This window comes from Saimiri boliviensis, chromosome 16 (assembly GCF_048565385.1).
Source record: "Saimiri boliviensis isolate mSaiBol1 chromosome 16, mSaiBol1.pri, whole genome shotgun sequence".
In the NCBI taxonomy this organism is placed as follows: Eukaryota; Metazoa; Chordata; class Mammalia; order Primates; family Cebidae; genus Saimiri; species Saimiri boliviensis.
In genome coordinates, this window is record NC_133464.1 from 60,153,958 (window position 1) to 60,168,525 (window position 14,568).

Here is a 14,568-nt window from a genome sequence, read left to right on the forward strand (position 1 = left end):
CAAGTGGAAATTAGTAAACTACTAATGATTGACATATATATTGGCATGCAGATAAGCATGTTTCCATGTATGTACAGAAATATGTATCTGAATCGTATCTTCTAGTTTGTCTGAATTTTAACATCAATAGTAATGTCTCTTCAGTAACTTTTTTGTTATAATTAAATACTTTGTAAATATGTGAAACACTGGAAATATACCTTTTGAAATTTTAAATTGAAAAGGATGTTAGACATTATTTAGTCTGTTGATCTAATTTGCATTAGAATTCTGTAGAAAAACTAAAAACCTAGAGAAAATTGGTGATTTATCCACAGTTACATGTGTAAAATGGCACAGGTTATCATTACATGCAATTGAAGTTCAGTGAAATGTAGAAATTGATTTGCTATTAGAGAATTCTTGTTTGTAAAAGCCAGATAGCAAGAGTTTAAAAATGATGGCAAGTAGGCAACATTTATGTTAATGAATTCCCACTCCTCACACCCAGCAAGCACAGGCAGCATTAAACTCTTTTCATTAAACTGGTTTCTTAATAAACTGCTGCAGGTAACCATTAGCCATAAGTAGATGAAAACCAGCATGTCAGTTGAAATATATTTGCAAGACTTTATAATAATATTGCATCTCCAAATTTAAATCTTTCCTAGAGATTAGGAGGCATACCAACGTGGTCAAAACAGTTGGTGCTGGCTGGTTCTCATGCCTGTAATCTCAGCATTTTGGGAGACTGGAAGGCAGGCAGATCACTTGAGGCCAGGAATTTGAGACCAGCTTGGCCAACATGGCAAAAATGCATCTCTACTAAAAATACAAAAGTTAGCCAGGTGTGGTGGTACACGACTGTAATCCCAGTTACTTGGGAGGTTGAGGCAGATAATCACCTGAACCTGTGAGGCAGAGTTTGGAAGTAAGCTGAAATTGTGCCACTGCACTCCAGACTGGGTGACAGAGCAAGATTCTGTCTCTAAAAAGAAAACACAGTTGGTGCTTAATGAAGTATGTGTCGTGTGTGTGTGTGTGTGTGTGTGTGTGTGTGTGTGTGTAAAAGCAAGCCAGGTAATTTTGTAACCAAAGCCAGAATGTGACCCTTATCATTGGTTTGCAGTATGCACATTTAATTCATGTTATTCTTATGTGTTCAGTATTTGTTCATAATTGCCTAATAAAGTTGAAATAGTTTTAATGGATTTTTTGTTAACAGCAGTCTTTATGACTACTTAAGCATTTATTGGTTGCCTTTCAGAACAAAAGAGATGAACACTTATTGAAAAAAAGAAATGTTCCCCAAGAAGAAAGTTTAGAAGATTCAGATGTTGATGCTGATTTTAAAGCAGTAAGTTACCATGTTTTTATAGTGACTTTAAAATAATTTTTATGGTAACTGGGAGAACTTCATTTTTAATGTAAGACCAACTTTATAATGACAATTAAAGTATATTAACTCTAGGCTGGGCATGGTGGCTCATGCTTATAATCCCAGCACTTTGGGAGGCTGAGCCAGGTGGATCACCTGAGGTCAAGAGTTTGAGACCAGTCTGGCCAACATGGTGAAACCTCATCTCTACTAAAAAATACAAAAATTAGCTGGATGCAGTGGCAGGTGCCTGTCATCCCAGCTACTTGGAGTCTCAGGCAGGAGAATCGCTTGAACCTAGGAGGCAGAAGTTGCAGTGAGCCGAGATTGTGTCACTGCACTCCTTCCTGGGAGACAGGGCAAGGCTCTGTCTTAAAAAAAAAAAAAAAAAAAAAAGTGTATTAACTCTTAACTTTAGCAGATACACTATTTAATGAATGTAATTTTGCTGAACTATGTTTTTTCTTCTTTTTAAGCAAAATGTAACACTAGAAGCTATATTGCAGGTATGTTATTAATTTAATATTCTTATTTTGAAGTATTTTGAAATTGATTTTTTTTTTCATTTCTGAAATTTACATTTGGTATTGCAGAATGCCACAAGTGATAACCCCGTGGTCCAATTGAGTGCAGTCCAGGCAGCAAGGTAAATACTAATTTGTCCAGAGAGAGAATTATGTCATACCTCAGTTGTGTTACCTGGTAGTTGAGAAGTTAATACATTGTTAATTCTTTTCACAGTTTGAAAATTATAGCAATTAATTTCTTATATTTACTTTCCTAGAAAACTACTATCCAGTGACAGAAATCCACCAATTGATGATTTAATAAAATCTGGGATTTTACCAATTCTAGTCAAATGTCTAGAAAGGGATGATAAGTAAGTATGAATTTGACTCCCTATTCAGCTTTTTTCAGTTAACTTAAAATTTTGGATTATTATTTAACCAGTGAGTTCAGTTTGGTTTTGTACTTAGGATGTTTTTTCATTGCCATATATTTTAATCAAATTTTCTTATTCTGTGATAAGAAAAGTGTCTCTCTTTTTTGTTTCTGAAGGATGTGTATGTTTTCTAGGAAATTTTTATCTCCTGTTTATTACCTGTTTTAACTTATCTTAAATATTTATAGTCTTTGTTAGGATTTCTTATTAGTAATATTTTAGAACAAAGTTGTTCAAGTCACTCTTTGCTTATGAGTCTATATATAGATTAATCTTAAGACTAAGTCAACATGAATGGTTTCCAGAACAAGGTGGCTCTTTTTTACCCTGGGAATATTCCAGCTGATTACTGATCTTCTGTGTGGTCTTTAACAGAACTTCATCCATGATAAGTTGTCCAATGTCAGACTTTTTGTTTGTAGCAAACTAAGAATAAGGTGACAGGTTATACTTAGAAGAGGAGGAGTGAAACTCCACTTGGTATCTTTTGAGGAACTGACCCTATTTCCTTTTTTTTTTTTTTAGTGGTATCTCAGTGCTGTGCCTTAAACTTCATTAATTTAAATTAACTGGGGAGAATATACGTTTGAACTCCAAAATATATTAGAACAATTTTTTTTTGCATTTAAAAGCATCTATACTGAAACTGGACGACATTTAGCAAAATACCCCAAGCTAAGTGTCGTCCAAAGAATTTTCAGTTGGCTAGATAAGAATAGTGGCATATAAAGGTTGCCACTAAAATATTTTAATATTTAAAAAATATCATTTGCTTTCCTTGTGTGCCACAACCTCTCCTACTCTCCACCCCCAGGCCCTTAACACTGTTAAAAATACTATCATGTTTGTTTTCTATAACAATGTTTAAGTACAGGTAAGTTTTGTTTTAGCTGTTGAAAAATAAATTCTGGCTGGGCATGGTGGCTCATGCCTATAATCCCAGCACTTTGGGAGGCCAAGGTGGGTTGATTGCTTGAGTACAGGAGTTCGAGACCAGCCAGGGCAACCTGAAAAAATCCCAGCTCTACACACACACAAAAATATGAAAATTAGCCAGGCATGGTGGCACGTATCTGAGTCCCAGCTATGTGGGAGGCTGAGGTAGGAGGATTGTTTGAGTCTGGATGTGGAGGTTGCCATGAGCTGATGTTGTGCCATTGCTCTCCAACCTGGGCAACCGAGCAAGACCCTGACTCAAAAAATATATAAATAAATTTGATTCTACTTCCACCTTTAAGGCCCCCACTTTTTTTTTTTTTTGAGACAGAGTCTTGCTCTGTCCCCCAGGTTAGAGTGCAGTGGTGCAATCTCAGCTCACTGCAATGTCCACCTCCCGGGTTCAAGTGATTCCCATGCCTCAACCTCCTGAGTAGGTGGGATTACAGGTGCCCACCACCATGCCCGGATAATTTTTGTATTTTGGGTGGAGGCGGGATTTCACCACGTTGGCCAGGCTGATCTCAAACTCTTGACCTCAGGTGATCTGCCTCCCTTGGCTTCCCAAAGTGCCAAGATTACAAGCATGAGCCACTGAGCCTGATCTAGGGCCCCTTGTTTGTGGCCAACTTCTCTTTTTTTTTTTTTTTTTTTTTTTCCCTTTTCTTTTTCTTTCCAGCCTTTCAAATAGATTTATTTGTTTGGGTGTGTCTGTGAAACATAGCATATATAATACAGAAAAGTATGCTTAAATACGTATAGCTTAATGAATAATTATAAAACACAGGCCTCTGTAACCACCACCCAAAGCAAAAATAGAAAATTTTTCTTGGCTAGGTGCAGTGGCTCATGCCTGTAATCCCGGCACTTTGGGAGGTTGAGGTGGGCAGATCATGAGGTCAGGAGTTTGAGACCAGCCTGGCCAACATGGTGAAACCCCATCTCTACCAAAAGTACAAAAATTAGCCAGGTATGTTGGCAGGTGCCTGTAATCTCAGCTGATCGGGAGGCTAAGGCAGGGGAATCGCTTGAACCTGGGAGGCAGAGATTGCAGGGAGCCGAGGTGCCATTATACGCAGCCTGGGTCACTAAGGAAAACTCTGTCTAAAAAAAAAAAAAAAAAAAAAAAACTTTTTTGTGATTTGGATCTGACTTTATGCATTTGTCACGGAAAGTTGTGTTATAATGTAAAAGACCATATACTTTGGAGCCAGATTGATTGTGGTTCAAATCCAGGGTTTGCTGTTGATGAAAATCCAAGTGGCTTTTGAACCTCAGATACCTCATCTATAAAAATTAGGTGATGGTAAGGAATGGAAACAATACATACAAAGCACTCTACACAATATCAAGCTTATAGTAAATGTCCATTTATTATTATTGCACTCATTTATTTTTTCTATATCTTTTCTTATTTTCTTTTTTTCACATGACATCTTTGAAGACTTTCTCTGGCTTTGTAATTTTATTTTTTACACTTAACCATTTCCTTATTTAAGGCCCCCATTCCCAGTATTTTGCCAAACCACCTAATCACCACCTTAATGACTTTCTCCTTCCAGTCTGAGGCAACATATACTACATTACTATTTTTGATCTTACCGTTTTTTTTTTAACTACTTCTCTGCCTCTGATAAAACTTGTTATTACCTGCCTTCTGCTAGAATTCATCACATACAGGGGAAATTTTTAAAGTTTGCGGAAAAGTGGAATCAAAAGGTAATAATAAAATACATAAACTTTATTTCTCAACATAAGCATCATCAAGGTCAAGACACTTTTATAAGTGATACTACCAGCCATTGTCTATCCCTAAAGAACTGAAGGTCCTAGGAATTTAACCATATCAGTGCTCCGAGCGCGGTGGCTCAAGCCTGTAATCCCAGCACTTTGGGAGGCCGAGGCAGGTGGATCACGAGGTCAAGAGATCGAGACCATCCTGGTCAACATGGTGAAACCCTGTCTCTACTAAAAATACAAAAAATTAGCTGGGCATGGTGGCGCGTGCCTGTAATCCCAACTACTCAGGAGGCTGAGGCAGGAGAATTGCCTGAACCCAGGAGGCGGAGGTTGTGGTGAGCCGAGATCACGCCATTGCACTCCAGCCTGGGTAACAAGAGTGAAACTCCGTCTCAAAAAATAAAAAATAAAAATAAAAATAAACCATATCAGTGCAATCTTTTTCATGTATTAACTGAAGAAAACTAGATGTCTTTTACAGATTTTTTTTTTTAAGATTAGGAGACAAAAAGAAGTCAGAAGGAGCCAAATCAGGACTGTAAGGTGGATACCTAACGATTTCCTATTGATGCTCTGCAAAATTGCCCTTGTTTGATGAAAGGAATGATCAGGAATGTTGTGATGGAGAAAGAATCTCTGGTAAAGCTCTCTCAGCCTTTTTTCTGCTAAAGCTTTGCCTGACTTTCTCAAAACAGTCTCATAATAAGGAGATGTTATCATTCTTTGCCCCTCTAGAAAGTCAACAGGAATAATGGCTTTAACATTCTCAAAAACTTGTTAGTCATTACCTTTGCTCCTAACAAGTTCACTTATGCTTTGATTGTGCTTTTTCATCAGATCATACTGGGAAAGCCATGTTCCATCTCCTCTTAAAATTCTTTGAAGAAATGCTTTAGCATCTTGATCCCACTTTGTTTTAACATTTTCACCGAAAGCTCTGCTATGATCTACAGCTTATCTGGGCACAATGGTTTTGACACTTATGGAGTGGAAAGTTTGCTGAACTTTAATTTTTCAGCCATAATTGTATAAGCTGAACCAGTTGAGATGTCTGATACTGGCTATTGTTTCTGCTGTTAATCAACAGTCATCTTCTGTTAGGGCAAGAACGAGATTAATTTTTTCCTCAGAAATTGATGTGGATTGTTTGCCACTGTAAACTTCATCTTCAACATCGACTTGTCCCTTCTTTAAAGGAGTTAACTGTTTGTAAATTGCTGATTTATTTGGGGGCATTGTTCCCGTAAACTTTTCAGTACGTCAGTGATTTCACCATTATTTCACCCAAGGTTCACCATAAATTTGATGTTTTTTGCTTTAATTTTAACAGAATTCATGTTGCTCTCCTAGGGGCTCTTTTCAAATTGATGTCTTCCCTTACCCCTCTTAATGCCTCAAGCTAGATCATGTTCAGACATGTATAGGAAGTTAGTATGAGTTTATTTTGGTGCAAAAAAATTGAAATCCATGCAGTTTTTTCATAATACACATTTTTTCATGAGCTTTTTGAAGTCCCCTCATAGTTCTTATCTGCTACTTCATTTTCTCATATGTTCAATTTTTTAAAACCTGTATGTATATTCCATCCTCACTGCTTGCTGTATCGCTGACATTTATTCTCCTTAAAACCTTTCATTCTTGGATCTCTTTAACGGTTTTTCTTTTTTTTTTTCTTTTTTTTTTGAGATGGAGTCTCACTCTGTCACCCAGGCTGGAGTACAGTGGTGCAATCTTGGCTCACCGCAACCTTCTCCCAGATTCAAGCAATCTCCTGCCTCAGCCTCCTGAGCAGCTGGGATTACAGGCACGCACCTTCACATCTGTCTAATTTTTGTGTTTTTAGTAGAGATGGGGTTTTGCCATATTGGCCGTGCTGGTATCGAACTCCTGACCTCAGGTGATCTGCCCACCTCTGCCTCCCAATGTACTGAGATTACAGGTGTGAGCCATGGTGCCTGGCCTTCTTTAACCTTTTGATACTAACAACCTTGCTTGCTCTCTTCCCTGTTTACAGACTATTCTTCAAACTCCCTAACCTTTGTCTAATCTTAACTTTTGCTGTTTAAACTCCCCACCCCCCCGCGCCCCCTTGATGTTGGTATTCCACTTCAGGGAATTTATACTCTTTCGGCTATCCTAACTTAACATTTCCTTCATGTCTTTTTTTTTTGGAGACAGGGTTTTACTTTGTCACCCAGGCTGGAGTGCAGTGACACAATCACAGCTCACTGTAGCCACAAACTCCTAGGCTTAAGCAATCCCCGCCTCCTCACCCCGCCTAGCCTCCCAGGTAGCTGGGACTGTATGTGTGCACCACCACGTCTGGCTGATTTTTAATTTTTTGCAAAGATGGGGTCTCACCATGTTGACCAGGCTGGTTTCGAACTCCTGGGCTTAAGTGATTCACCCGCCTTAGACTTCCCAAAGTGCTGGGACTACAGGTATAAGCACCAGTGTGTCTTTTAACAGTTCTCTCCTACATCAGCCTTTAACCTTTTTTAGCCATTCTGCATACCATTGATTCCAACACTATTTTCTTTACTCCCCTTTTCTGTGCCCCATATCCTTAGCATATGTGTAGAACACACTTTTCACTCTCATCCTAAAACACACACACACCCTGTTATTTGTTTGCTTCTTAACGTCAGCTCTCTTGATCTAGTTCTTGTTGTTCCTGCACATCATTATCCTTCCATGCATGATACCTTTTTTATTTCCTACTTTCAATGCCTATCTTTTTAAATCCATCTTTGAAAAGCTAGTTCAGTTGGCACTTTCTTTGTGAGATCTTCCATCACTATTCCAAAATATAATGATCTTGGTTTTTCAACAAAATTACGCAGCCTTATAATATGTCCAGTATATAAAGCAGATGGTATAATGGAGACAAAAGGGGTTCTAGCTTTAAGACCAGCCTAGAGGATGTGATAGTGGTTCAAGTGAGATGATAAAGGCCTCAGCTTGCATTTGATATTAGGGGTGAGTCTATAAATGTAAGAAATGTTTAAGATGTAAAATCGACATGATATATTGATTAGATGTGTCTGTGGAGAGCAAGTCCAAGTCAAGGGAAATAATGACTGGCTAAATGTTGCAATACCAGGGGACATAAAGAAGCAGGTTCATAGTGACTGGCTTTGGGAGCCAAAGAGATTTTTTAAGTAGAGATGGCTGCTGGGTGCGGTGGCTGATGCCTGTAATCCCAGCACTTTGGGAGGCCAAGGCAGGCAGATCACCTGAAGTCAGGGGTTTGGGACCAGCCTGGACAACATGATGAAACCTCATCTCTACTAAAAATACAAAAATTAGCTAGGTGTGGTGGTACGCACATGTAATCCCAGTTACTTGGAAGGCTGAGACAAGAATCCCTTGAACCCCAGAGGCGCAGAGATGGCGCCACTGCACTCCAGCCTGGGTGACAGAGAGAAGACTCTATCTCCAAAAAAAAAAAAAAAAAAAATATATATATATATATATATATATATATATATATATATTATATAGAGAGAGATGGCTACAGGCAGTTGGATTATAAAAAGGTGAAATTCAAGGACAAGAGAAAGGGTAAACATACCATATCAGTCTTAAGATTTATAAATTTAAGTGGTAGTTATGTGTTTAAAAAGATGTCTTTTTTTTTTTTTTAAACAGTCCTTCATTACAGTTTGAAGCTGCTTGGGCATTAACTAACATAGCATCAGGAACTTCTGCACAGACTCAAGCTGTTGTGCAGTCTAGTAAGTAAATTAAATTCCTTATTGTCTGAACTTTTATTTTTTAATGATGGCAACGAAGTCGTTTTGTAATGAAGACTAAATTTTATCTTGTAACATTTTGAAAGTGACTTTTATAAGTTACTTTTGATGATAGATACCTTTTTTATAGCCATCATTAATTTGTCGTTAAAAATTTTTAATTATGATTACTAAAAGGAGAGTAGAGTATCTTTTGGAGTAGACATCATGCTCTGATAACAGGATTTGAAGTTTCTGTTTCTGGTATCTTCAAGATGCTGAATGGTTTCTGCCTTTTAGCTTATGACATATTTTAAACTTTACTTTCCTTAAGATAGGCTAATAATTATTGTTGAATGAAACTGACACAAGCTTTATAGGAAACTACTTGATATTATCATGTACATTGTTTCTTATAGTGTGGGATACTTAGCTACCTTTAGGTGGGAACTAAGGTGATTTAAGTAGTATGTGATATGGCAATAAGTTACATTGAATTATGTATTAAGAACACTATTCTTGCCAGGCCACGGGTGTCTCACACCTGTAATCTCAGCATTTTGGAAGGCTAAGGCAAGCAGATCACTTAAATACAGGAGTTCAAGACCAGCCTGGGTGACATGGCAAAACCATGTCCCTACAAAATATTTAAAAATGAGCTTTGCACAGTGGCGCTTGCCTGTAGTCTCAGCTACTCAGGAGACAGAAGCGAGAGGATCACTTCAGCCTGGGAGGCAAAGGTTGCAGTGAGCCGAGATTGTGCATTGCATTCTAGCCTGGGTGACAGAGTGAGACTGCGTCTCAAAAACAAAGGCCAGACACGGTGGCTCACGCCTGTAACCCCCATATTTTGGGAGGCCAAGGCAGGCAAATCACAGGGTCGGGAGTTTGAGACCAGCCTGGCCAACATGGTGAAACCCCATGTCTACTAAATACACACAAATATTAGCTGGGCTTGGTGGCACACACCTGTAATCCCAGCTACTCTGGAGGCTGAGGCAGGAGAATCACTTGAACCCGGGAGACAGAAGTTGCAGTGAGCCCAGATCACACCACTGCACTCCAGCCCAGGCGACAGTGTGAGACTCCATCTCAAAAAACAAACAAAAACAAAGAATATTATTCTCCTTCCATTCTTTTTCACGTTTCAATAAGAAATGTCAGGGAGAATGTTTCCAGTTAGGTGCTAGTTGTTAAAAAAAATTGGGGAACAGGTTTTAGACTGGGGCTTTCAGTAGAAACTAGGAAGTATAATTTAATAAGAATGTTTTGGCCGGGCGCAGTGGCTCAAGCCTGTAATCCCAGCACTTTGGGAGGCCGAGGCGGGTGGATCATGAAGTCAAGAGATCGAGACCATCCTGGTCAACATAGTGAAACCCCGTCTCTACTAAAAATACAAAAAAAATTAGCTAGGCATGGTGGCGCGTGCCTGTAATCCCAGATACTCTGGAGGCTGAGGCAGGAGAATTGCCTGAACCCAGGAGGCGGAGGTTGCGGTGAGCCGAGATCGCGCCATTGCACTCCAGCCTGGGTAACAAGAGCGAAACCATCTCAAAAAAAAAAAAAATGTTTTATTTTCATTGTTTATTTGTTGATTACCTTTTGTTTCTAAGTGATATCCAGAAGTGACAAAGAAATTTAGTTAAAAAGGTGAGTCAGTTGAAACCCTTATATATTGCTGGTGGAAATGTAAAATGCTATAGCCTTTTTGGAAAACAGTTTCTCAAAAGGTTAAAGAGTTATCATATGACCCAGCAGTTCTACTCCTAGGTGAAACCAATAGATAGGAAAACATAGCCACACAAAGACTTGTATACAAATATTCACAACAGTGTTATTCGTAAGTAACCAAAATGTTCATTAACCAACGAATGATAAAGTGAATGTGGTATACAAGGAGATACAATTCAGCAATAAAAAAGAAGTACCAATACCTGTTATAACATGGATGAACCTTGAAAACATTATGTTAAGTGAAAGAAGCCAGATTCCCCCATAAAACACGTACAGTATGATTTCATTTGTATGAAATATCCAGAATAGGCAAATTATAAAGACAGAAAGCAGATATTTAATGATTGCTTGCAACTTGGGGAATGTGTGGCAGAGGAACAAATGTGGAATAACTGCCACGAGTATGGGATTTCTTTTGTGGTAATGGAAATGTTATAAAATTAGATTGTGGTGATATCCTTGAAACTCTGTATAAATATGAAAGATCATTGAATTACACACTTAAATGTAAACGTTATTATATCTCAGTAAAGCTGTTAAAAGTGAATAAATTTTAATATAAATGTTAAGTAAATAATACAGGTAATACACAGATACAGCAAAAAAAAAAATCCTAGAGGTAGTACACAGTTGATTAAAATTTTTTAAAAGTGATATCTAGCTTATGCTGGCAATGAGTATAATGTATAAATGTGAAGAGTAAAGATTATAATAAATCATTTTAAAATATAAGATAGACCTGATATGAGATTAATCAGTTATTTGGTTAATCCCGTATCAGGAATTGAGATTACATAGATTAAAGCATTACATTTTAAGGTTTCATGTTTGGGATAGGAACTCTTTTTTTTTTTTTTTCCAATGGATTATAAGAAGGATTTCATGCTGCTGCTTTCTTTCAGTTAATGACATAATAGCAACCTTTAGATACTGCCAGTTGGTATCTTACTTAAATATTACTAGGGGAAAATACTGAAATTGATTCTTTTTAGGGTAAGGCTATTTGCCACATTTGTTGTTCTAGCAAGCTATAATTGGGCAGCTCCAATATGCCAGGCTCTGTATATTATCAGTTTCTTTGAGCTGAAATCTATGAACTCTTTGATGTTACTAGTATAAATATTAGTTTTTCTTTGTTACAGATGCAGTACCTCTTTTTCTGAGACTTCTTCATTCACCACATCAGAATGTTTGTGAACAAGCAGTGTGGGCTTTGGGAAACATTATAGGTAAGTGGCAATTAGGTTTGAAAGGACTCTAGTTAAGAATCTAAATTAACTTTTTTCCTACATTGGCACAGCCATTACATACTATGTTTCCTCTGAATTTAATGTGGGTTGACTATCTTCTTGCCTCATAAATACTAACTTAAGATGATACTCTTTGAAAAGGATATACAATTTGCTGTTATCATTGGTAGGTTAAATTTATGTTCCCCAAATGAAAATCTGGAGAAATAACACTTGATGCCTTTGCCTAATGGTGAGGAAACATAGAACGTCAATGTTCCCACATGAGCCATTGCATACATTTCAGACTTTCTCATCCTGAATGTAATTTTTTTTTAAATACAATTTTCATTTCTGTAGGTGATGGTCCTCAATGTAGAGATTATGTTATATCACTGGGAGTTGTCAAACCTCTTCTGTCCTTCATCAATCCCTCCATTCCCATCACCTTCCTTCGGAACGTCACATGGGTCATTGTCAATCTCTGCAGGAATAAGGATCCCCCACCGCCTATGGAGACAGTTCAGGAGGTAAATGAAGAATTGTAAAGGCCAGATGGTATATTTTCCCTATGTTTATACTTCAGGAAATCATGTACAGGGGACAAAATAACACCTTTACCAATTTCATTGCAGGTGTGAGATTTTTAAAGTAATGTACCATATTTAATTACTGACTCGTATGAAATAAAAGTTGAAAGAATGTCAGTTCATCCTAATGCTTATTTTTTTTTATTATCTTCATAAAAAGAAAACAAAAAATTCAAAGAGAAAAATATAAAAGGAAGACAATCTCAAAATTTTATTACTGTATTGCATTATTGGTTTAAAGCTATGAAAGGTGGTTACTACAGTTAAAACTAGTACACTTATATGTAGATGTTCTTGAATGAGTTTACTTTAAGTCCAGATGATTTCTTTTTTTTCCTTTTTTTGAGGCAGTCTTGCTCTGTTGCCCAGGCTGCAGTGCAGTGGCACGGTGTCAGCTTGCTGCAACCTCTACCTCCCAGGTTCAGGTGATTCTCATGCCTCAACTTCCCAAGCGGCTGGAATTACAGGCCAGTGCCGCCACACTGAGCTAGTTTTTATGCTTTTAGTGGAGACAGAGTTTTACTGTGTTGGCCAGGCTGGTCTTGAACTCCTGACCTCAAGTGATCCACTCACCTCAGCCTCCCAAAGTGCTGGGATCCTAAGTAACCTTTATTCACTGTTGACGGTGTTATCGCTATCTTTTTTTAATTTTTAAAATTTTTTTAATTTTTTATTTTTTATTTTTTTGAGGCAAAGTCTCACTCTGCTGCCCAGGCTGGAGTGCAGTGGCACAGTCTTCACCCACTGCAACCTCTGCCTCCCGGGTTCAAGCGATTCTCATGTCTCATCCTCCCGATTAGCTGGGATTACAGGTGCACATCACCATGCCAAGCTAATTTTTCTATTTTTAGTAGAGATGGGGTTTCACCATGTTGGCCAGGCTGGTCTTGAACTACTGGCATTAAGCAGTCCACCCACCTTGGCCTCCCAAATTGGTGGGATTACAAGCGTGAGCCAGCACACCACCACACTTGACCAACTGTCTTTCTTTATAAGGGACATCTTCAGCACCTGCTACTTTTCCTTGCTATGCAAAGGTATTTAGTGTGATTTCCTACCACCCACCACTCCCTTCCTCCGAGATTTTAAAAACAGATCTGGGGCCTGAATTCAAGAAGCAAAGTTTGTACTTTGTAATGGTTAGAATTTTCTTGACTAAAGCTTAAGTTGAAAACTTTAACTTAAGTAGTTTATAAAGTAAAATCATGTTTTTACTTTAAGCAGGTAAGTGAGACAGTTATGGCAGTTTTAAGTGTGCATTGCTTTTTCTTAAATATCTATGGCTGTATACTTGATCTCCGTTTTTTCCACTTGACATTTTATGTCATAAAGATGGTTATTGAAAACAAATGTTTTTCTTTTAAGGTACATTAACTTCTGCCAGATTTATTTGGATGTTTTAACTTGTTAATTGAACATATTTTAGTTTAACATTTGAAATATGTTTTTAGGCTGGGCGCGGTGGCTCAAGCCTGTAATCTCAGCACTTTGGGAGGCCGAGGTGGGTGGATCACGAGGTCAAGAGATCAAGACCATCCTGGCCAACATGGTGAAACCCCGCCTCTACTAAAAATACAAAAAATAAGCTGGGCATGGTGGCGCGTGCCTGTAATCCCAGCTACTCAGGAGGCCTAAGCAGGAGAATTGCCCGAACCCGGGAGGCAGAGGTTGCCGTGAGCCGAGATCACGCCATTGCACTCCAGCCTGGGTAACAAGAGCGAAACTCCGTCTTAAAAAAAAAAGAAATAGGTTTTTAGTTTTTTAGATTGAATTTATCAGATTTTCATTTTCCTAATAGGTCTTCAAATAAATTTAACATTGTCTTTCTCACCCTGCAAACCGTATTTACTGCTTTTTATGTCAGAGTTTTTTAGTTTTACAGACGTATTCATTAACTCTAATGTTAATTATTGTTTATCTTACTTCCCCAGATTTTGCCAGCTTTATGTGTCCTCATATACCATACGGACATAAACGTAAGTAAAGAAGCAGGTTAGATGTGGGATTTTGCTCTTGTTGGGACTGAAAGGGTTTTTGTATAAGTGTTAGCATACATTTTATCAACTTACCAAGTTTCTACAATGTGTATATAGTTTTCAGAAGTAAGATTAGGTTTAAATTAGGTTCATAGGTTAAATCTGTAAGCTGTAACAGCCAGCCAGCCAAAAATACTCCCTTTTGAGAAATTACTACATAGTAGTTTATTTGTATCATTATTAAGTAGTTTTTTAAGCATTAATATTTGTAAAGCACTATAACTTTATGAAGCACCTTACTTTTTTTTTTAATTTCATTGATTCTTACA

The 14,568-nt window shown here is 37.8% G+C and overlaps 1 protein-coding gene across 1 annotated transcript in view; it reads left to right on the forward strand.

Annotated features, from left to right (window-relative positions):
* KPNA3 (karyopherin subunit alpha 3) overlaps nt 1-14,568 on the forward strand; it is a 108,937-nt gene that overhangs the window by 74,066 nt on the left and 20,303 nt on the right. The window contains exons 3-10 of the mRNA XM_039473250.2: nt 1,247-1,336; nt 1,834-1,863; nt 1,951-2,003; nt 2,142-2,237; nt 8,628-8,713; nt 11,587-11,673; nt 12,034-12,203; nt 14,195-14,239. Of these exons, the coding sequence (XP_039329184.1) occupies nt 1,247-1,336; nt 1,834-1,863; nt 1,951-2,003; nt 2,142-2,237; nt 8,628-8,713; nt 11,587-11,673; nt 12,034-12,203; nt 14,195-14,239 (657 nt within the window). The remainder of the gene's footprint in view (nt 1-1,246; nt 1,337-1,833; nt 1,864-1,950; nt 2,004-2,141; nt 2,238-8,627; nt 8,714-11,586; nt 11,674-12,033; nt 12,204-14,194; nt 14,240-14,568) is intronic.